At 36.8% G+C, this 17,183-nt stretch overlaps 1 protein-coding gene across 1 annotated transcript in view; it reads left to right on the forward strand.

Moving 5' to 3' along the window:
* The window catches only part of USP53 (ubiquitin specific peptidase 53), a 73,251-nt gene that overhangs the window by 7,437 nt on the left and 48,631 nt on the right, over positions 1 to 17,183 (forward strand). The window contains exons 2-3 of the mRNA XM_082462767.1: positions 10,083 to 10,204; positions 11,872 to 12,558. Of these exons, the coding sequence (XP_082318893.1) occupies positions 12,415 to 12,558 (144 nt within the window). The 5' untranslated portion in view covers positions 10,083 to 10,204; positions 11,872 to 12,414. The remainder of the gene's footprint in view (positions 1 to 10,082; positions 10,205 to 11,871; positions 12,559 to 17,183) is intronic.

The following is a 17,183-nucleotide window of genomic DNA, read 5'->3' on the forward strand; positions in this document are numbered from 1 at the left end:
AACCAGATAGCTTAAAACAATAGAAATTTATTCTCTCACAGTTCTGGAGGCTGGAAGTGCAAAATCAAGGTGTTGGCAGGATTGGTTCCTTCTCAGGGCTCTGCATAGAATCCTTCCTTGCCGTTTTCTAGCTTCCAGTGGTGGCTATCAATTCTTGGTTTTCCTTGACTTGTAGCTGTATCATTCTAACCTCTGCCTGTCGTCTTGACATGGTATTCTCTGTGTGTGTGTGTGTGTGTGTCTTCTTCTAATGACTTCTGCTAGTCTTTTGGATTAGGCCTCATCCTAATGAACTCTTCATAATCTAATTACATCTGCAAAAACCCTGTTTCCAAATGAGGTCATGTCCAGAGGTTCTAGAGGTTAGGTCTTCAAAATATCTTTTTTTTTTTTCTTGGTGTTGGGGGGGGGGCACACAATTTAACCATAAAATGAGTCCAATTTAAGCTATTATTACCATTTACCTAGACTGTTCTAGTAGCCTAATCAAATCACTGTTTGTTAGAATTTGAATAAATTCTATGTAGCCTAGTCTTCTCCGTTTTAAAAATAGGGAAAGAAATTTACCCCAACTAAAGACTTTAGTGTGCTGTAGATTTCCTAATTATTTAAGGTACTGGGCTTAAAATTTGGGGGAAGAAAATGGAGTTAGTATCTAGGGTAACGAAGGAAAGAAGCCCTGGAATCTTGCTTTTTGGGGTTAACTTATTACTGGTAAAGCACTGATTCATAAGAAAGCAGCAGTGATTTTCTTTCTCTCCTTCCCCCCCACCCCTTTCAAACTCCTGGCACATTTTCAAGTTCAAATTCAAAGTTTTAAATCATAAGTTTGAAATACTTGCGTAAGATAAAATTGTCAATCCTTCTCAGACTTTTCCAATTAATTGAAGAGGAGAGAATACTTCCAAACTCATTTACAAGGCCAGCTTTACACTGATTCCAAAGGTAAATAAGGACACTATAAGAGAAGAAAACAATAGGCCAATATTGCTGATGAATATAGATGCAGAAATTCTCAATAAAACATTAGCAAACCAAATTCAATAGCACATTAAAAGGCTCCATCACCATGATCAAGTGGGATTGATCCCTGGGATGCAAGGGTGGCTCAACATTTGCACAATCAATAAGTGTGATATACCACATTAATAGAAGGAAAGTTAAAAATCATATGAGCATCTCAATAGATGGAGAAACAGCATTTAGCAAAGTTCAACTTACTTTCAATATAAAAGTTCTCAACAAAGCGGGCGTAGAGGGAACATACTTCAACTTAATAAAGGCCATATTTTTAAGCCCACAGCTAACATCAGACTCAACTCCAAAGCTTTTCCTCTAAGATCAGGAAGATGAGGGTGCCCACTCTCACCACTCCTATTCCACATAATACTGGAAGTTATAGACAGGGCAGTTAGGCGAGAAAAAGCAATAAAAGGCATCTACATCAGAGAGAAAGAAGTAGAGTTTCTCTGTTTACAGATGGCACGATACTGTATATAGGAAATTCTAAAAGCCACCAAAAATCTTTTGGAACTAAAAAATAAATTCAGTAAAGTTGCAGGATACAAAATCAACATACAGAAATTTGTTACATTTCTATGCACTAACAATGAATTGTCCGAAAAAGAAAGAACTAAAACAGTCCCATTTATAATAGCATTAAAGACAATAAAATACTTAAGAATAAATTTAACCAAGGAAGTAAAAGATCTGTACACTAAAAACTATAAGATGTTGATGAAAGAAATTGAAGCCAAACAAAGAAATGGAGATACCCCACGTTCATGGATTGGCAGAATTAATATTGTTAAAATGTCTATACTACCAAAAGCCATCTATAAATACAGTGCATTTCCTATAAAATTCCCATGATATTTTTCACAGAAAGAGAAAAACCACTTCTAAAATGTGTAGGGAACCACAAAAGACCCAAAGCTATCCTAAGAAAGAAAAACAAAACTAGAGGCATCACACTTCCTGATTTCAAACTGTAGTACAAAGCTATAGTAATCAAAACAGTATGATACTGGTGGGGTGGCCAAGGGTTGCAGAGTAAGAAGACCTTGAGCTCGCCTCTTCCCATGAATACACCAAAATTACAAATATTTACAGAGAAACTATTAGTGAGTAAAACCAGAAGACTAGCAGAAAATACGTTCTACAACTAAAGATATACACGAGACAGGTAAGAGGGCAGAGATGCAGTATAGTAAAGACCCATAACCCCCAGGTTAGACACCCACAAATGGGAGGATAACTACAACTGCAGAGGTTCTCCCCAAGGAGTGAGTGGTCCATACCCCACATCGAGCTCCACAGCCTCGGAGTCCTGCACTGGGAAGATGAGACCCCAGAACATTTGACTTTGAAGGCCAGTGGTGCTTACTTTCTAGAGAGCCAGAGGGCTGTGGAAAATAGAGCCTCCCTTCCTAAAGGGTACATACAAAATCTTACATGCTCTAGGACCCAGGGTAAGCAGTAATTTAAAAAGGACCCTGGGTCAGTCTGAGTTGCTGATCTTGGAGGTGTTCCTGGAGAGACGGAAGGCAGCTGGGGCTCATCCTGGCCATAGACAGTGGTGGCACCATTTTTGGGAGCTCATTCTACCACATGGACATTGGTGCTGGCAAGCATCATTTGGGACTCTTCTCTCTAGCTTATTAGTGCTGGGACCCGGCCAGGCCCACTGGCCTGTCAGCACAAATACTAGGATGCCTCAGGCCAAGAAACTAGCTGGCCTGAGGCTCAGCCCTACCCACCAGCAGGACTGCTGCTCTAAGATCTTATGAGCCCACAGCCACTGTAGGACCCAGCTCCACACACTGGTGTGCTGGCACTAGCCCCAGGACCCCACAGCCAGGGACCTTAGAACTCCACCCAAGAGTGGGCCAGCACTAACCCTGGGATCCCCTGGGCCTCAGTCTCACCCACCAGCAGGCCAAAGCACCAGCTCCAGGAACCTGTAGCCAGGCCCCAGGACCTGGCTCCGCTCACCAGTGGGGCAGCACTAGCTCCAGGATCTGCCCTTACCTGCTAGTCACTGGGCAGGAACCAGGCCTGGGAACCCCTGGGCCCTGGCCCCACCCATCTGTGGACAGACACCAGCCCCAAGACCAACACAGCCCCTCAGCCAGCCACCTTGGGATCTGGCCCCACCCACCGGTAGGCTAACATTAGCTTTGGGATACACCAGACCCCACAGCCAGCTGTGTCAGAATGGGCTCTGCTCACCAGCATGCCCACACCAGTTCCAAGATCCCCTAGGGCCCTGCAGCCAGAGAACTGGGAACCCAGCTCTGTCCTCCAGTGAGCTTGCACTAGCCTGGGATCTCCTAGGCCTGGCCCCATCCACCAGCAGCTCGCCACCAGATTGGAGACATGTTGGACCCCTCAGCCAGCTGCCCCAGGATCCAGCTCCACTCACCAGTGGGCTAGCAACAGCTTTGGGACACCATGGGCCCTGCAGACAGCTGTGTCAGGAATTAGCCCCATCCACCAGCAGGCTGACTCTAGAATGAAGACCCCCACTCCTGCAGCCACCCACTCCAAAACCTGGTTCCACCCACCAGTGGGGTAGCAATAGTTCCAGGACCGCCTCCACCCCGGGCCCCACAGCCAGCAGCCTTGTGAACTGGCCCCACCCACCAGCAGCTGGCAGTCTCCACGCAAAACAGTGCCTGGCAGTCAACCAGAATGGCAGCCAGCCATGCCTACTAGACTGCCCACAGTAGTCAGCCCACCACAACAGCACACTCCCTTCTGGTCGTTAGAGCTATTTCAAGAGCACATGGAACATTCTCTGGGATAGATCACATGCTAGGCCATAAAACAAGCTGTGGTGGATTTAAGAAAATTGAAATCATATCAACCATCTTTTCTGACCACAACTCTTTGAGACTAGAAATCAACTACAAGAAAAAAACTACAAAAAAACCCCACAAACATGTGGAGGCTAAACAACCAATGGATCACTAAAGAAATCAAAGAGGAAATTTAAAAATACCTAGACACAAATGAAAATGAAAACACAACAATCCAAAACCTGTGGGACACAGGAAAAACAGTTCTCAGAAGGGTTTATTGTGATACAAGCTTACCTCAGGGAAGAAGAAAAATCTCAAACAACCTAACCCTACACCTCAAGGAACTAAAGAAAGAAGAACAAACAAAACCCAAAGTTAGTAGAAGGAAACAAGTCATAAAGGTCAGAGCAGAAATAAGTGAAATAGAGACTAAAAAAAAAGCACTAGAAAAGATTAATAAAATTAAGAGCTGGCACTTTGAAAGGATAAACAAAACTAATAAACTAATAGCCAGAATCATCAAGAAAAAAGAGGAGAGGACCCAAATCAATAAAATCAGAAATGAAAAAGGAGAAGTTACGATCGATACCACAGAAATAAAAAGGATCCTAAGAGATTACTATGAACAATTATACACCAATAAAATGGGCAGCCTAAAAGAAATGGACAAATTTCTACAAATGTACACCCTTCCAAGACTGAACCAGGAAAAAATAGAAAATATTAGCAGACCAATTACTGGTAAAGAAATTGGATCAGTAATTAAACAACTCCCAAAAAATGGAAGTCCGGGACCAAATGGCCTCACAGCTGAATTCTACCAAACACTTAAAGAAGAGTTAACACCTATTCTTTTCAAACTATTCAAAATATTGAAGAGAGGGGAACACTTCCAAACTCATTTTACGAGGCCAGGATCACCCTGATAACAAAACCAGGCAAAGATATTACAAAAAAAAGATTACTGACCAATATCACTGATGAACATAGACACAAAAATCCTTAACAAAACATAAGGAAATTGATTTCAACAATACATTAAAAAGGTCATATGTCATTGTCAATTTATCCCAGGGGTGCAAGAATGGTTCAATATCTGCAAATCAGTGTGATTTCCCTGTTAGCAAATTGAACAATAAAAATCATATGTTCATCTCAGTAGATGCAGATAAAGCTTTTGACAAAATTCAATATCCATTCATTATAAAATTTCTCAACAATTTGGGTATAGAGGAACCTACCTCAACATAATAAATGCTATGTATGACAAGTCCACAGCAAACATTTCACATAACAGTGAAAAGCTGAAAGCATTTCCTCTAAGATCAGGAACAAGATAAGGATGCCTTCTCCCACCACTTTGATTCAACAAAGTATTGGAAGTCCTAGCCACAGCAATCAGATGAGAAAAAAAAATAAAAGGAATGCAAATTGGAAAGGAAGAAGTAAAACTGTCACTGTTTGCAGATGAAATGATACTATACATAGAAAATCCTCAAGATGGCACCAAAAACTATTAGAGCACATCAAAGAATTCATTAAAGTTTCAGGATACAAAATTAATATGGAGAAATTTGTTGCATTTCTATACATTAACAATGAACTATCAGAAAGAGAAATTAAGAAAACAGTCCCATTTACAATTGCATCAAAAAGAATAAACTACCTAGGAATAGATCTAACTATGGAGGTAAAAGACCTGTACTTGGAAAATTGTAAGTCACTGATGAAATAAATTGAAGACAATAGAAACAGATGGATGTGTTCATGGATTGGAATAATTAATATTTTTAAAATGATCCTACTATCCAAGGCAGTCTACATATTCAGTGCAATCCCTATCAAAATACCAATGGTGTTTTTCACAGAACTAGAACAAATAGTTTTAAAATTTGTATAGAAGCACAAAGACCTTGAATAGCTGAAACATTCTTGAGAAAGAAGAACAAAGCTCGACGTATCATGTTCCCTTACCTCAAACTATACTGCACAGCTACAGTCATCAAAACAGTATGATACTGGTGGAAAAACAGACACATAGATCAATGGAACAAAATAGCCCATAAGTGAACCCACACTCATATGGGCAATTGATCTACCACAAAGGAAGCAAGAATATACAGGGGAAAAGACAACATCTTCAATAAATGGTCCTGGGAAAACTGGACAGCTACATGCAAAAGAATCAAACTGGATTAATCTGTCACACCATGCACAAGTATAAATTCAAAGTGGATTAAAGATTTAAATATAAGACCTGAAACCATAAATTCTGGAGGGATACATAGGCAATACTCTCTTTGACATCAGTCTTAATAATATTTTTGGGGATATGTCTCCACAGGTAAGGCAAACAAAAGTAAAAATAAACAAATGGGACTACATCAAACTAAAAAGCTTTTGTACAGTGAAGGAAACTATCAACAAAAGGAAAAGGCTACCTCCTGAATGGGAGAAGATATTTGCAAATGATATATCTGATAAAGGGTTAATATCCAAAGTATACAAAGAACTCATACAACACAACATCCAAAAAACAACCTGATTAAAAAATGAGCAGAGGATCTGGATAGACATTTTTTCAGAGAAGACAGACAGATGGCCAACAGGCACATGAAAAGATGCTTAACATCACTAATCATCAGAGAAATGCAAATCAGAAGCACAATTAGATATCACCTCACACCTGGCAGAATAGCTGTCAATAAAAAAGACAACAGATAACAAGTGTTGGTGAGGGTGTGGAGAGAAGGGAACCCTCATGCACTATTGGTAAGGATGTAAATTGGTCAGCCACTGTGGAAAGTAATATGGAGATTCCTCAAGAAATTAAAAATAGAGCTGCCAAAAAAAAAAGAAAAAGAAAAAAAGAACTGCCATATGATCCAGCAATTCCACTCCTGAAAAAAACAAAAACACTATTTTGAAAAGATGTATGCACCCCTATGTTTATTGCAGCATTCTTTACAATAGCCAAGATACGGAAGCAACCCAAGTGCCCATTGTAGATGAATGGATAAAGAGGTGTTACATATATATATATATGTATACATGTATATATAAATATATACATACAATGGAATATTATTCAGCCATAAAAAATGAAATCTTGTCATTTGTGACAACTTGGATGGACCTAGAGAGCATTATGCTAAGTGAAATAAATCAGACATAGAAAAACAAATACTGTATGATTTCACTTATATGTGGACTCTGAAAAACAAAACAAATGAACATACATAGCAAAACAAACAGTTGTGGATATAGAGAACAAACAGGTAGTTGCCAGAGGGCAGAGGGTCGGAGGAAGGAAAGAAGTAAGTGAGGGAGCTTAAGAGGTACCAACTTCCACTTGCAAAATAAATGAGTCATGGGTATGAAATGTACAGTGTCGGAAATATAGTCAATAGCTACGTAATATCTTTGTAAGGTGACATATTGTAACTTTTTTTTTGAAATGTATAGAAATACCAGATAACTTTGTTGTGTAACAGGAACTAACATAATGTTTTAGGTCAGTTATACTTCAAAAATAAACAAACATAAAATAAACTCAATAGACAAAGAACAGATTTGTGGTTACCAGAGGTAGGGGGTGGGGGGAGTGGGGAAACTGGATGAAGGTTGTCAAAAGGTACAAACTCCTAGTTATAAGATAACTAAGAACTAGCGATGTAATGCACAACACGACAAATAGAATTAACGCTGCTGTTTGATATATGTGAAAGTTGTTAGGAGAGTAAATCCTAAGAGTTCTTATCACAAGGAAAATATTTTTTCCTACTTCTTTAATTGCGTATCTATATTTGATGATGGATGTTCACTAAACTTATTGTGATAATCATTTCATAATGTATGTAAGTCAGATCTTTATGCTGTACATGTTAAACTTACACAGTGCATATGACAGTTGTATCTCAATAAAACTGGAAGGAAAAAAAAAGAATCTGAGTACCCTTTACCTATCACTTTCCATGCCGGTCCCCACTCGTTCTCCATAGCCCCCACTTCTCCAGTCTAAGCAACCACTTATCTACTATCTGTCTCTAGGTTTCTCTCTTTTGGACATTTTGTATGAATGGAATCTTATAGTGTGTGGTCTTTTGTGACTGACTTTCAATTATCAAAATGTTTTCAGTGTTTATGTTGTAGCATGTTTAAGTACTTCGTTTCTTTTTATGGCTGAATAATATTCCATTGTGTGTGTGTGTATATATACACACACACACACACACAGTATTTTATTCATTCTTTAGTTGAACATTTGGGTTGTTTTTCCACCTTTCAGCTGTTATAAATATTGCTGTGTTAGCTCTTTTCTGCACAGCTTCCCAAATATTTATTGAAAGAATAAATATAGAATCACATTTAAATTCCTAGAATAAACCTTATTATTTTTTTCAATGGTACATTATTCTTTTGACACATTGATAGATTACGTTTGTTAGTGTTTTATTTATACGTTTTACATCTTTAATCACATGTCACACTGGTCTGAGGTTTATCATGGTTTGATATTAAGGTTATGTTAGCTTCATGACATGATTTGGGGTTCTTTGTATTTTATTTTCATGTGGCCTGCAGTATTTTAATATTAGAATTAACAGTTCTTTAAAGTTTAGGTAAAATTTAACTTTGAATCCATCTGATCCAGATGTCATTTTCAATGGAAGAACTTTTGTCTCCTTTCCATTTTCTTGTAGTCTTTAAAAAATTTTTCTACTTCATTTGAGTTAATTTTGGTAATTTGAATTTTACTATGAAATTACCTGCTCCTTTAGATATTCAAAGTTATTGTCATAAGATTTAAGTGGTATTCTTTTATATTTCTTTTGGTTGCTCATCTATATGTGGTCATTTCTCCTTTATCAATTCTATTCATGTTATATTTCTCTTTTTCTTTTTTCTTTAATCATGCTTGTGAAGATTTTGTTTATTAGCTTTTCAAAAGTTTGGTTTTAGATTTATTTTTTCTTTCTGTTGTTTGCCTATTAATGGGCTTGAAAAATCAGTCTCTCTCTCTCTCTCTCTCTCTCTCTCTCTAAAGGTTTCACAGTTTTCATCCTACTTCCTTTCTTCCTCACATCATGTTTGGATTTTTGTGTTATCTATTGTTTTTCTTTCTGGGTTTTTCAGCCTTTGATTCTGGAAAAATCTTAATCTTTCTAAAAGTGTCTACTCTGTTTACTTTCTCCCCTTTCTTTCTGGGAATCCTTTTAGATAGTTATTGACACTTTTAGATTTCATCTGTGTATCTTAGCTTTTTGAAAATGTTTATATTTTCGATTCTGTTTTTTTAATACTTTTAGGAGAATTTCTAGACCTGAACTTACTGCTCATTAGTATGATGTTTCCTTCTATTCATTTTGCTAGTTAACTCATCCTTTGAGTTTTTTCTTTCAGCAGTTTCAAAAATGTACTCATTCAATTGGTGGATATTTATTAAGTTTATTTTAAATTTGTGTTCCCTTTGGTCTGTTCATTCTGTTTCCTGTGGTGTAGATTGTTCAGTTTGTTGCCTTTCTCTCATAATGCTCATACTCTGCAAGTATCTGGTTATCTTTTTCCTGGGAGTACCAAGTTATAAGCTAGTAATATTTACATGAGGAGAAGAATGAAAGCATTAGGCTCTGATTTGTGTTTCTTTGGATGATTTCAGAGAGCAGAGGTGGGGACGTAAGGGCTTGATTTGGGGTGATATGGCTTAAGAGTTGATTCCAAAAATAACTTCCTGTTTACTTGGTTAGAGGCTGATCTTCTCCAGGTCCTACCATCCTCTGTTCTCTTTGTGGAGTAGGGTGAGGATAGAACATGCAGGGGCCTTGCAGGTGTCTGTACTTGTTACCACTTCCCAAACCAGCTGTTCTCTGATGCCTACCTGATTTTTCTTTTTTCACATTTTTATTGGCGTATAATTGCTTTACAATGGTGTGTTCATTTCTGCTGTATAACAAAGTGAATCAACTATACATATACATATATCCCCATATCTCCTCCCTCTGGCGTCTCCCTCCCATGCTTACCTGATGTTATAATTTCCTTTACCCTCCAGATGGCCCTGGGGTGGTAACAGAGCTTTCCTGTTTCATTGCATTGTGTGGGGTGGGAATTCTCTGCCCAGAGCAATATGAAGAATGGAAAAGGTCACAACTAAGAAGACTTTCCCAGTCTGTAACACTTGGCCCTCTCTATCTCTTGACTGCTGTTTCCCTCCCATTCTGGAAGCCAGTTACTTAATGTTTCTCCTTATACTATCTGTTGCTTTTGTATAATCTCCAGGGTTGGGTTGGAGGAAGAGAACCAGGAGGACATATAGTTTGACATCTTGCACAGGAACAGAAGCTACAATATTTTAAAATTATTTATTTGTGTCTGTGCCCATCACAAAACAACTCATTATGGTAAGGATTGTTTCATGTATCTTATCACAGTTCAGGGTAAGACCTGGTGCCTAGTTAAATGATTGTTGAAAGAGTATCATTTCAAAGGATTCTTCCATTAAAAACACAAGTTAACTACCGATACAGAGCTTTCTTAATGTTGTAAAATAATAACTACATTTATTAAAAATTTGTATGAAAGTTTTTAGGATCATTTAGATCACTTTAGAGGAAGTTACAATCCACAGAGTTAAAACAAAAAGAAGAAAACTAACATAATGTAGTGTTGTATAATTCTTGAAACATTTAACCTATGTTAAACAGGGCTGTTATTCTTGTCCCCATTTTATAGATGAAATTATGAATCAGAGATGACAAGAACTTATCTAAGACCAAACAGCTAATAAGTGATGAGCTAATATGTGGGGCTGCAAACAAGTCTCCTGACTTGAATTCTGTAAAGACTAATGCTTTTCTTCTTTATTCCTCAGTGCTTTGCTATCTTAGTAGCTATTTGATCAATGGAATTGAACTGACCTATAATGTTCTGTCCTCTCATGTTTTTGTGCTGTGAAGTGAAACTCAATGGCTTTCATGTAGAGTTTAAATTTAAAGCCAAAGTCCTTACAAAGGGCTTTTGAGGCCCTTCATGATCTCTCTCTCTTTCCCATCCACCCTTTTCATCTATTCTCCTCTTTGTTCATATTTATTCTGCCACACTGGACTTCTTACTACCTTCCAGTATGCCAGGCATGCTGTTCACTCTGCTAGAAATGCCTTCTCCAGAGTGGCATCTTCACCTCCTTCAAATCTTTGTACAAAGGTAACGTTCTCAATTACACTTTCCAAGACTATCCTATTTAAAAGTGCAAACCATCTCCCATTATATACACTTCTCATCCCCTTTGCTTGAATTGTTTTTCCGTTAGCACTCAGAGCATAACTCTTCTAGTACACTCTACAATTTATTATTCACTGAATTATGGTCTGTCTGTCCTCATTAAAATGTCAGTTCTAGTGCCTGGCATAGTACATGGCTCAATAAACATTTGTTGAAAGAATGAATGCAGGAAGGAAATTCAATTGATTAAAGTAAACTTTGCTAGTAATACTTGATTGTTTTTAATTTAGAAGTTGAACATTTTGAAGTCCTTTTAGCCAGGAGTATGTGTTCATGAATAGTGTGGAAATTTACTCTAATTCACTAAGATTTGTTTATCAATTTAATGTTTCTTCTGAGTTTTAATGCATGTCAATTTACATAAAATCTATTGACTTTCTTGCAGAAATGATATGATTCTCAGTAACATAGATAACAATATAGAGTCTCTGTAGAGTCTCTGTTTAGTAAACAGCAATATAGTATTGGCAGCAAAGTTAGTATTATTCAAAACACTACCTGAGATCTAAGTTGATTCTAGTTTTCTTTAGAATATGAAACCATCATATGACCATTGAAATCTTGAAGTAGGTAGCGATTGATGTCACCTTGATATGTTTTGAAAATTTAAATGATGAACTGTGTTTTCATTTTCATATTTTAAGAAGAACATTATTAGTTCCAATCATTTTATGATTATATATATAATACTTTAATTATGTACTCAATATTTGTGTTCATATAGTAAAGTAGGAATTTTCTTTATTAGCCTTTACTTTTATTTCAACATTTCTTTTTTTTCTTACAGGTTTGCTTTGAGGTCACATTGATATGAAATATGGAGTCACCTTTAATAACTTCACCTGGGAAAGAGAAAGACTTCTTTCTTATTGAAGAAACACGAGGAAAACAAATGACCAAATGAATCGTACCAAATGCTAACTCTACATCTTTTTGTATCATCTGTTTTTAAAACCATCAAGACAAATGACTTGTGCTTTAAAGAATATGATTTGTTCATCGATGTTACTTTAGCAGTTTTTAAAAAATCTTTTTCACCTTAAACTGTACTCTTATAAAATTTAACACAGAGATTTTTAAATCTTTAAGGCCTTGTTTAAAATAGCTTTCTTTTTTAGTTTTCAGAACTTCAATGCTTATGTATCCTTTTTTTACTTGACAAAGTCCTCAAAACTACACCATCAGGAAAGATATGGACTTGGAAACTTATGTTTTGGTAATAGACTGCAGCGAATTTAAGTGGACCATTCAAGAAACCATCCATTTTATCATCAGAAGTATCACATAAGTATATAATTCTTAGCTTTAATGCAAACAAAGTTGCTTGAAAATGGCATGGGTAAAATTCTTACGGAAACCTGGTGGCAATCTTGGAAAAACTTATCAACCTGGGAGTATGCTGTCCCTAGCCCCTACCAAAGGCTTGTTGAATGAACCAGGACAAAACAGCTGCTTTCTTAATAGTGCTGTACAGGTGAGACCATAATTTCTTGTTAAATTTTAAAAAGCGCCTTTCAGGAAATTCTTTGCTTAATCCTTCTTTAACTTGTAAATTAAGAATAAAGTTATTGACTAGAATGACTTTTTAATATCACTTTCAATAGTAGCAAAATATTTTGACTGGGCATTTTGGTTTTTATAATAAACGGAAATGTTTTTTTCAACAGAATGATACATTGCTAGGGTATAAAAATATCTTGTGGCTTAAAATGTTTACTTAGTAAATTAAGAATGTTTCTAAAATACATAAAATTATTTTTTTGAATTGGCTAGTCAACCCCTCTCTCCCCCCTTTTTTTTTGTTTAAGAAATCCAGTAGGATCCCCATAGACAGCATAAAAAGAAACAAGCTGCATGGATTGAAATGAGAATGCAGAGTTTTTAATCTCAGTACTCAAATTCCTTTCACCCCCCCCACCATGGCCTTAAATCCCCTCTGTAGAATCATAATTTGGACACCACTGTTGTAGTTAAATTAACAGTTAATTCATTTTGCTTCAGTCCTTGTTGAAATTCTTTTAATTAGCAAATATGTATTAATCCAACTTTCTGCCTTGCATAAATATCTTTCTTATGTACGATAGTTTTTATTCAACATTTTCAGATTTTGTAGGGGCCTATATCCTTCTGACCGTTGATTGTACAGTACTAAGGATGAGGAAGATTTAGAATATTGGAATGTTACTCTATGGATGCTAGAATATACCTTAAAATATTTTATTGAAAATAAATAGCTTTTTACATGTTTTCTTTCTATTGCTTTTTTTTCCTCCTGAAAACTGAGAGTAGAAAGAGAAATATTGCTTAATTAACTCATTTGATAAATGAACACATCTAGAATGTGTCAAGTGCTCAGACATCTGACTCAGACTTGTGTTCTTAATTGTCCTCTGTCCGGGACATATGTCAAACTTGAAAGTTTTATAACTCACTCAGGGAAACAGAAGCAATTGGTATTAGAAAAGCATTAATTCTAATTTATGTTGGGACCTTTAAATGACAGTCACTGTTCTGCCCTGGCTGAAGGATCCCTTTGGCAGTAAGTGCTGTGAGAAGGGCAGGAAAATATTTATTGAATGACACCCAATATAGAGAAATACCAGACTCCAAAAGACATGGAATTATATGCTTTTATTGAATCAGGCTCTGAGAAAGAGCTTCTGTCATTTCAAATCTTCTCCTGTTACCCCTTTTCCAGTTCTTTTTTTACATTTATGTATTTCCCTCTGTGTCTGTCCCTTTTTTTGGGTCCCAAAATACCGTGTGTAGTTCAGAGAGATGAAAAGCTTATTATAACAAAAGAAAATTCTGAGCAAGGACACTTACGTGGTAAAGAAAATGGAGAGGTATTCCTATGTTGATATATTTTTTTTTTTAAAAAATGAACAGTCCACTGACCTTTGCCATGAAGGTTATTTCTACTTATCTACATAGCTACCAGTTATGGTGCTCATCACTCCTTTGTGTGGATCCAGCTTGCCACCTGGTATCATTTCTTCTGCTTGAAGGATGACTTTTGTTATTGAAAGATATTTTCATTCATTAAAGAAGTTTAAGTTGACAGTTTTTCTTTTAGTATTTTAAAGATTTTGCTCATCTGTCTTCTGGCTTGCATTACTTCTCCTGGAAAACTATTGTCATTCTTATCTTTGTTCTTGTGTTTGTAATGTGCCCCTTTTTTTCTGGCTGCTTTTAAGATTTTCTTTTTTTAACTGGTTTAAAGCAATTTGGTTATGATGTGCCTTGATATAGTTTTCTACATGCTTCTTGTGTTTGGGTCCATTGAGCATCTTAGACCCATGGCTTTATAATTTTAATCAAATGTGGGTGGGCTTCCCTGGTGACGCAGTGGTTAAGAATCCGCCTGCTAATGCAGGGGACACGGGTTCAAGCCCTGGTCCGGGAAGATCCCACATGCTGCAGAGCAACTAGGCCCATGCGGCACAACTACTGAGCCTGCGCTCTAGAGCCCATGAGCCACAACTCCGGAGCCTGTGTGCCACAAGTACTGAAGCCCGTGCACTTGGAGCCCGTGCTCTGCAACAAGAGAAGCCACCACAACGAGAAGCCCGCGCACTACAACAAAGAGTGGCCCCCACTCGCTGCAACTGGGGAAAGCCCGCGCGCAGCAATGAAGACCCAACACAGCCAAAAATAAAATGAATAAAATAAAAATAAATTTTAAAAAGCTGTGGAAACTCTTTGACCATTATTTCTTCAAATTTTTCTATCCCTCCCCTCCTTTGGGGGATTCCAGTTATTGATACATATGCAGTTGGTTGCTTTAAGTCCCACAGTTCACTGATGTGCTCTTCATTTTCTTTCTCATTCTTTTTTTTTTCTCTTTCATTTTGTATGGTTTCTATTGCTGTGTCTTCAAGTTCATTAATTTTTTCTTTTGCAGTGTTTATTTAATCTGCTATTAATCTCACCAGTGTATTTTTAAATCTCAGACATTGTAATTTTCACCTTTAGAAGTTTGCTCTGGGTCTTTTAAAAATCACTTGTGTCTATACTTAACATGTCCCATCTTTTCTCTGTCCTCTTGAATATATGAATACAGTTATAATAATTGTTTTAATGTACTTGTCTACTAATTCTGTCTGTGCAAATTCTGTTCTTTTTTTTTTTTCTTTCTAGGTTTGGAATATATTTTCTTGTTTCTTGTAATGCCTGGTAATTTTTAAAATTTTATTGATTTATTTATTTTTGGCTGCATTGGGTCTTCGTCACTGCGTGTGGGCTTTCTTTAGTTGAGGTGAGCAGGGGCTCCTCTTCATTGTGATGCACAGGCCTCTCATTGTGGTGGCTTCTCGTTGCGGAGCTGGGCTCTAGGCGCTCGGACTTCAGTAGTTGTGGCATGCGGGTGTCAGTAGTTGTGCTTATGGGCTCTAGAGTGCAGGCTCAGTAGTTGTGGTGCACGGGCTTAGTTGCTTCGTGGCATGTGGGATCTTCCTGGACCAGGGCTCAAACCCGTGTCCCCTGTGTTGGCAGACAGATTCTTAACCATGGTGCCACCAGGGAAGCCCATGCCTGGTAATTTTTGATTGGATGTCAGACGACATTTTAAGTTTTACTTTGTTGGGTGATGAGTATTTTTATATTCCTAAAAATATTCTTGAACGTTGTTCTGGGATAGGATTAGTTTATTTAGAAACAGTTTGATCATTTTACGTTTAAGCTTTGTAGGCAGTACCAGAACTGCGTTTATTCTGGGGTTAATTTCTCTGCTAGTGGGGAGGGACCCTTCTTTCTTTAACTGATGCTCTGTGAATTATGATGTTTTCCACTTTGGCTGTTGGGAACGGGCACTGCCCTGAACTGATACGTGCTTTGGGCATTCCATCTAATCTTTTGGGATTTTCTTTCCTGGTCTCAGGTAGTTTCCTCACAGTGCTCACCTGAATACTCGAGAGGCCCCCTCACGAACTCTGGTGTTAACTGTGTGCAGCTCTCCCCACTGCAGCACTCTGTCCCGCCAACTCTAGCTGCTTTGGCTTCCCTGAACTCCCAGCTCCATCCCTTCAACCCAGGGAATCTGCTGGCCCCTGGTGTTAAAATGTCTACTGTATAAACTAATTTACAAAGCCAGTCCTCACTGACAAAACAGCTATTCAAGTAGACTTCTGTCAGAAAAAGCCTGACTTCATTTTTAAAAATTCAGAATATAAATGCTAATATGCAGTTTGATGAGTACTTTTTAAAACTGCTGAGAAATAAATTGTGAAATACGTTTTGTAAGAAATTACTAAAAATGGACATTATTAAAATGTTTTGGATGTAATATAAGTAAGAAAAATGAATTTATATGCCATTTCCCCTTAATTTTTATTATTTTTTATATTATTTTGAGGTCAGGAATATGATGAAAGGTTTATATTCCTTTATTAAATGCATATGCATATATGTATTAATCTTTGGGGAATAACTAAATAAGAAACATGTATAAACATTCAAAATAACTACATTAATTTTGTTAGGTACCATGTTAAAATGAAAAATGCAAATAATGCAAAAGAAAAATGTTTATATTATAAAATTATATTGCTAAAAACTAATTAGTCCAACAACTAGCTTAGGCTTTAACTTAAAACAGGTGGTACAATATAATCAACATTTTTAAATGAAATAGGATAAAGATTAACTATAATGAAGATAATTTTTGGTATGGATTTGTGAAAATCATTTTTATATTGAGTAGTATACAGAGAAGTCACATAAAATATTTTTTCTGTAGTTTAGATTCAGTGTAAGTTAAACATTTTGCTAACCCTAGAAAACATTACATTTGAAAGACTTAATTCGTAAGCCTTATAAGCAGATTATAGAGTTTTCTCTTTTGGCTGAATATTTTGAACTTTTATTTGATGAGAAAGTGATACAATTAAGTAGGTATGCCATATTGGTGTGGTTTTGAGTTCTGTAAGTTAAAAGCAAAGTTAAAATATTTAATAGCTAACATTTATTGTGCTCTTGCTGTGCATTGGTACACTGTGTTTTATCTAATCTAGTTCTTAAAATGATCCTAAGAGATAGGTACTACTTTTATCTTCCTTTCAGTGATGAGAAAACTAAGTTTCAGGAAATATTTTGCTCAAG

This window comes from Balaenoptera physalus (assembly GCF_965194825.1).
Source record: "Balaenoptera physalus genome assembly, chromosome: 5".
NCBI classification, from domain to species: Eukaryota; Metazoa; Chordata; class Mammalia; order Artiodactyla; family Balaenopteridae; genus Balaenoptera; species Balaenoptera physalus.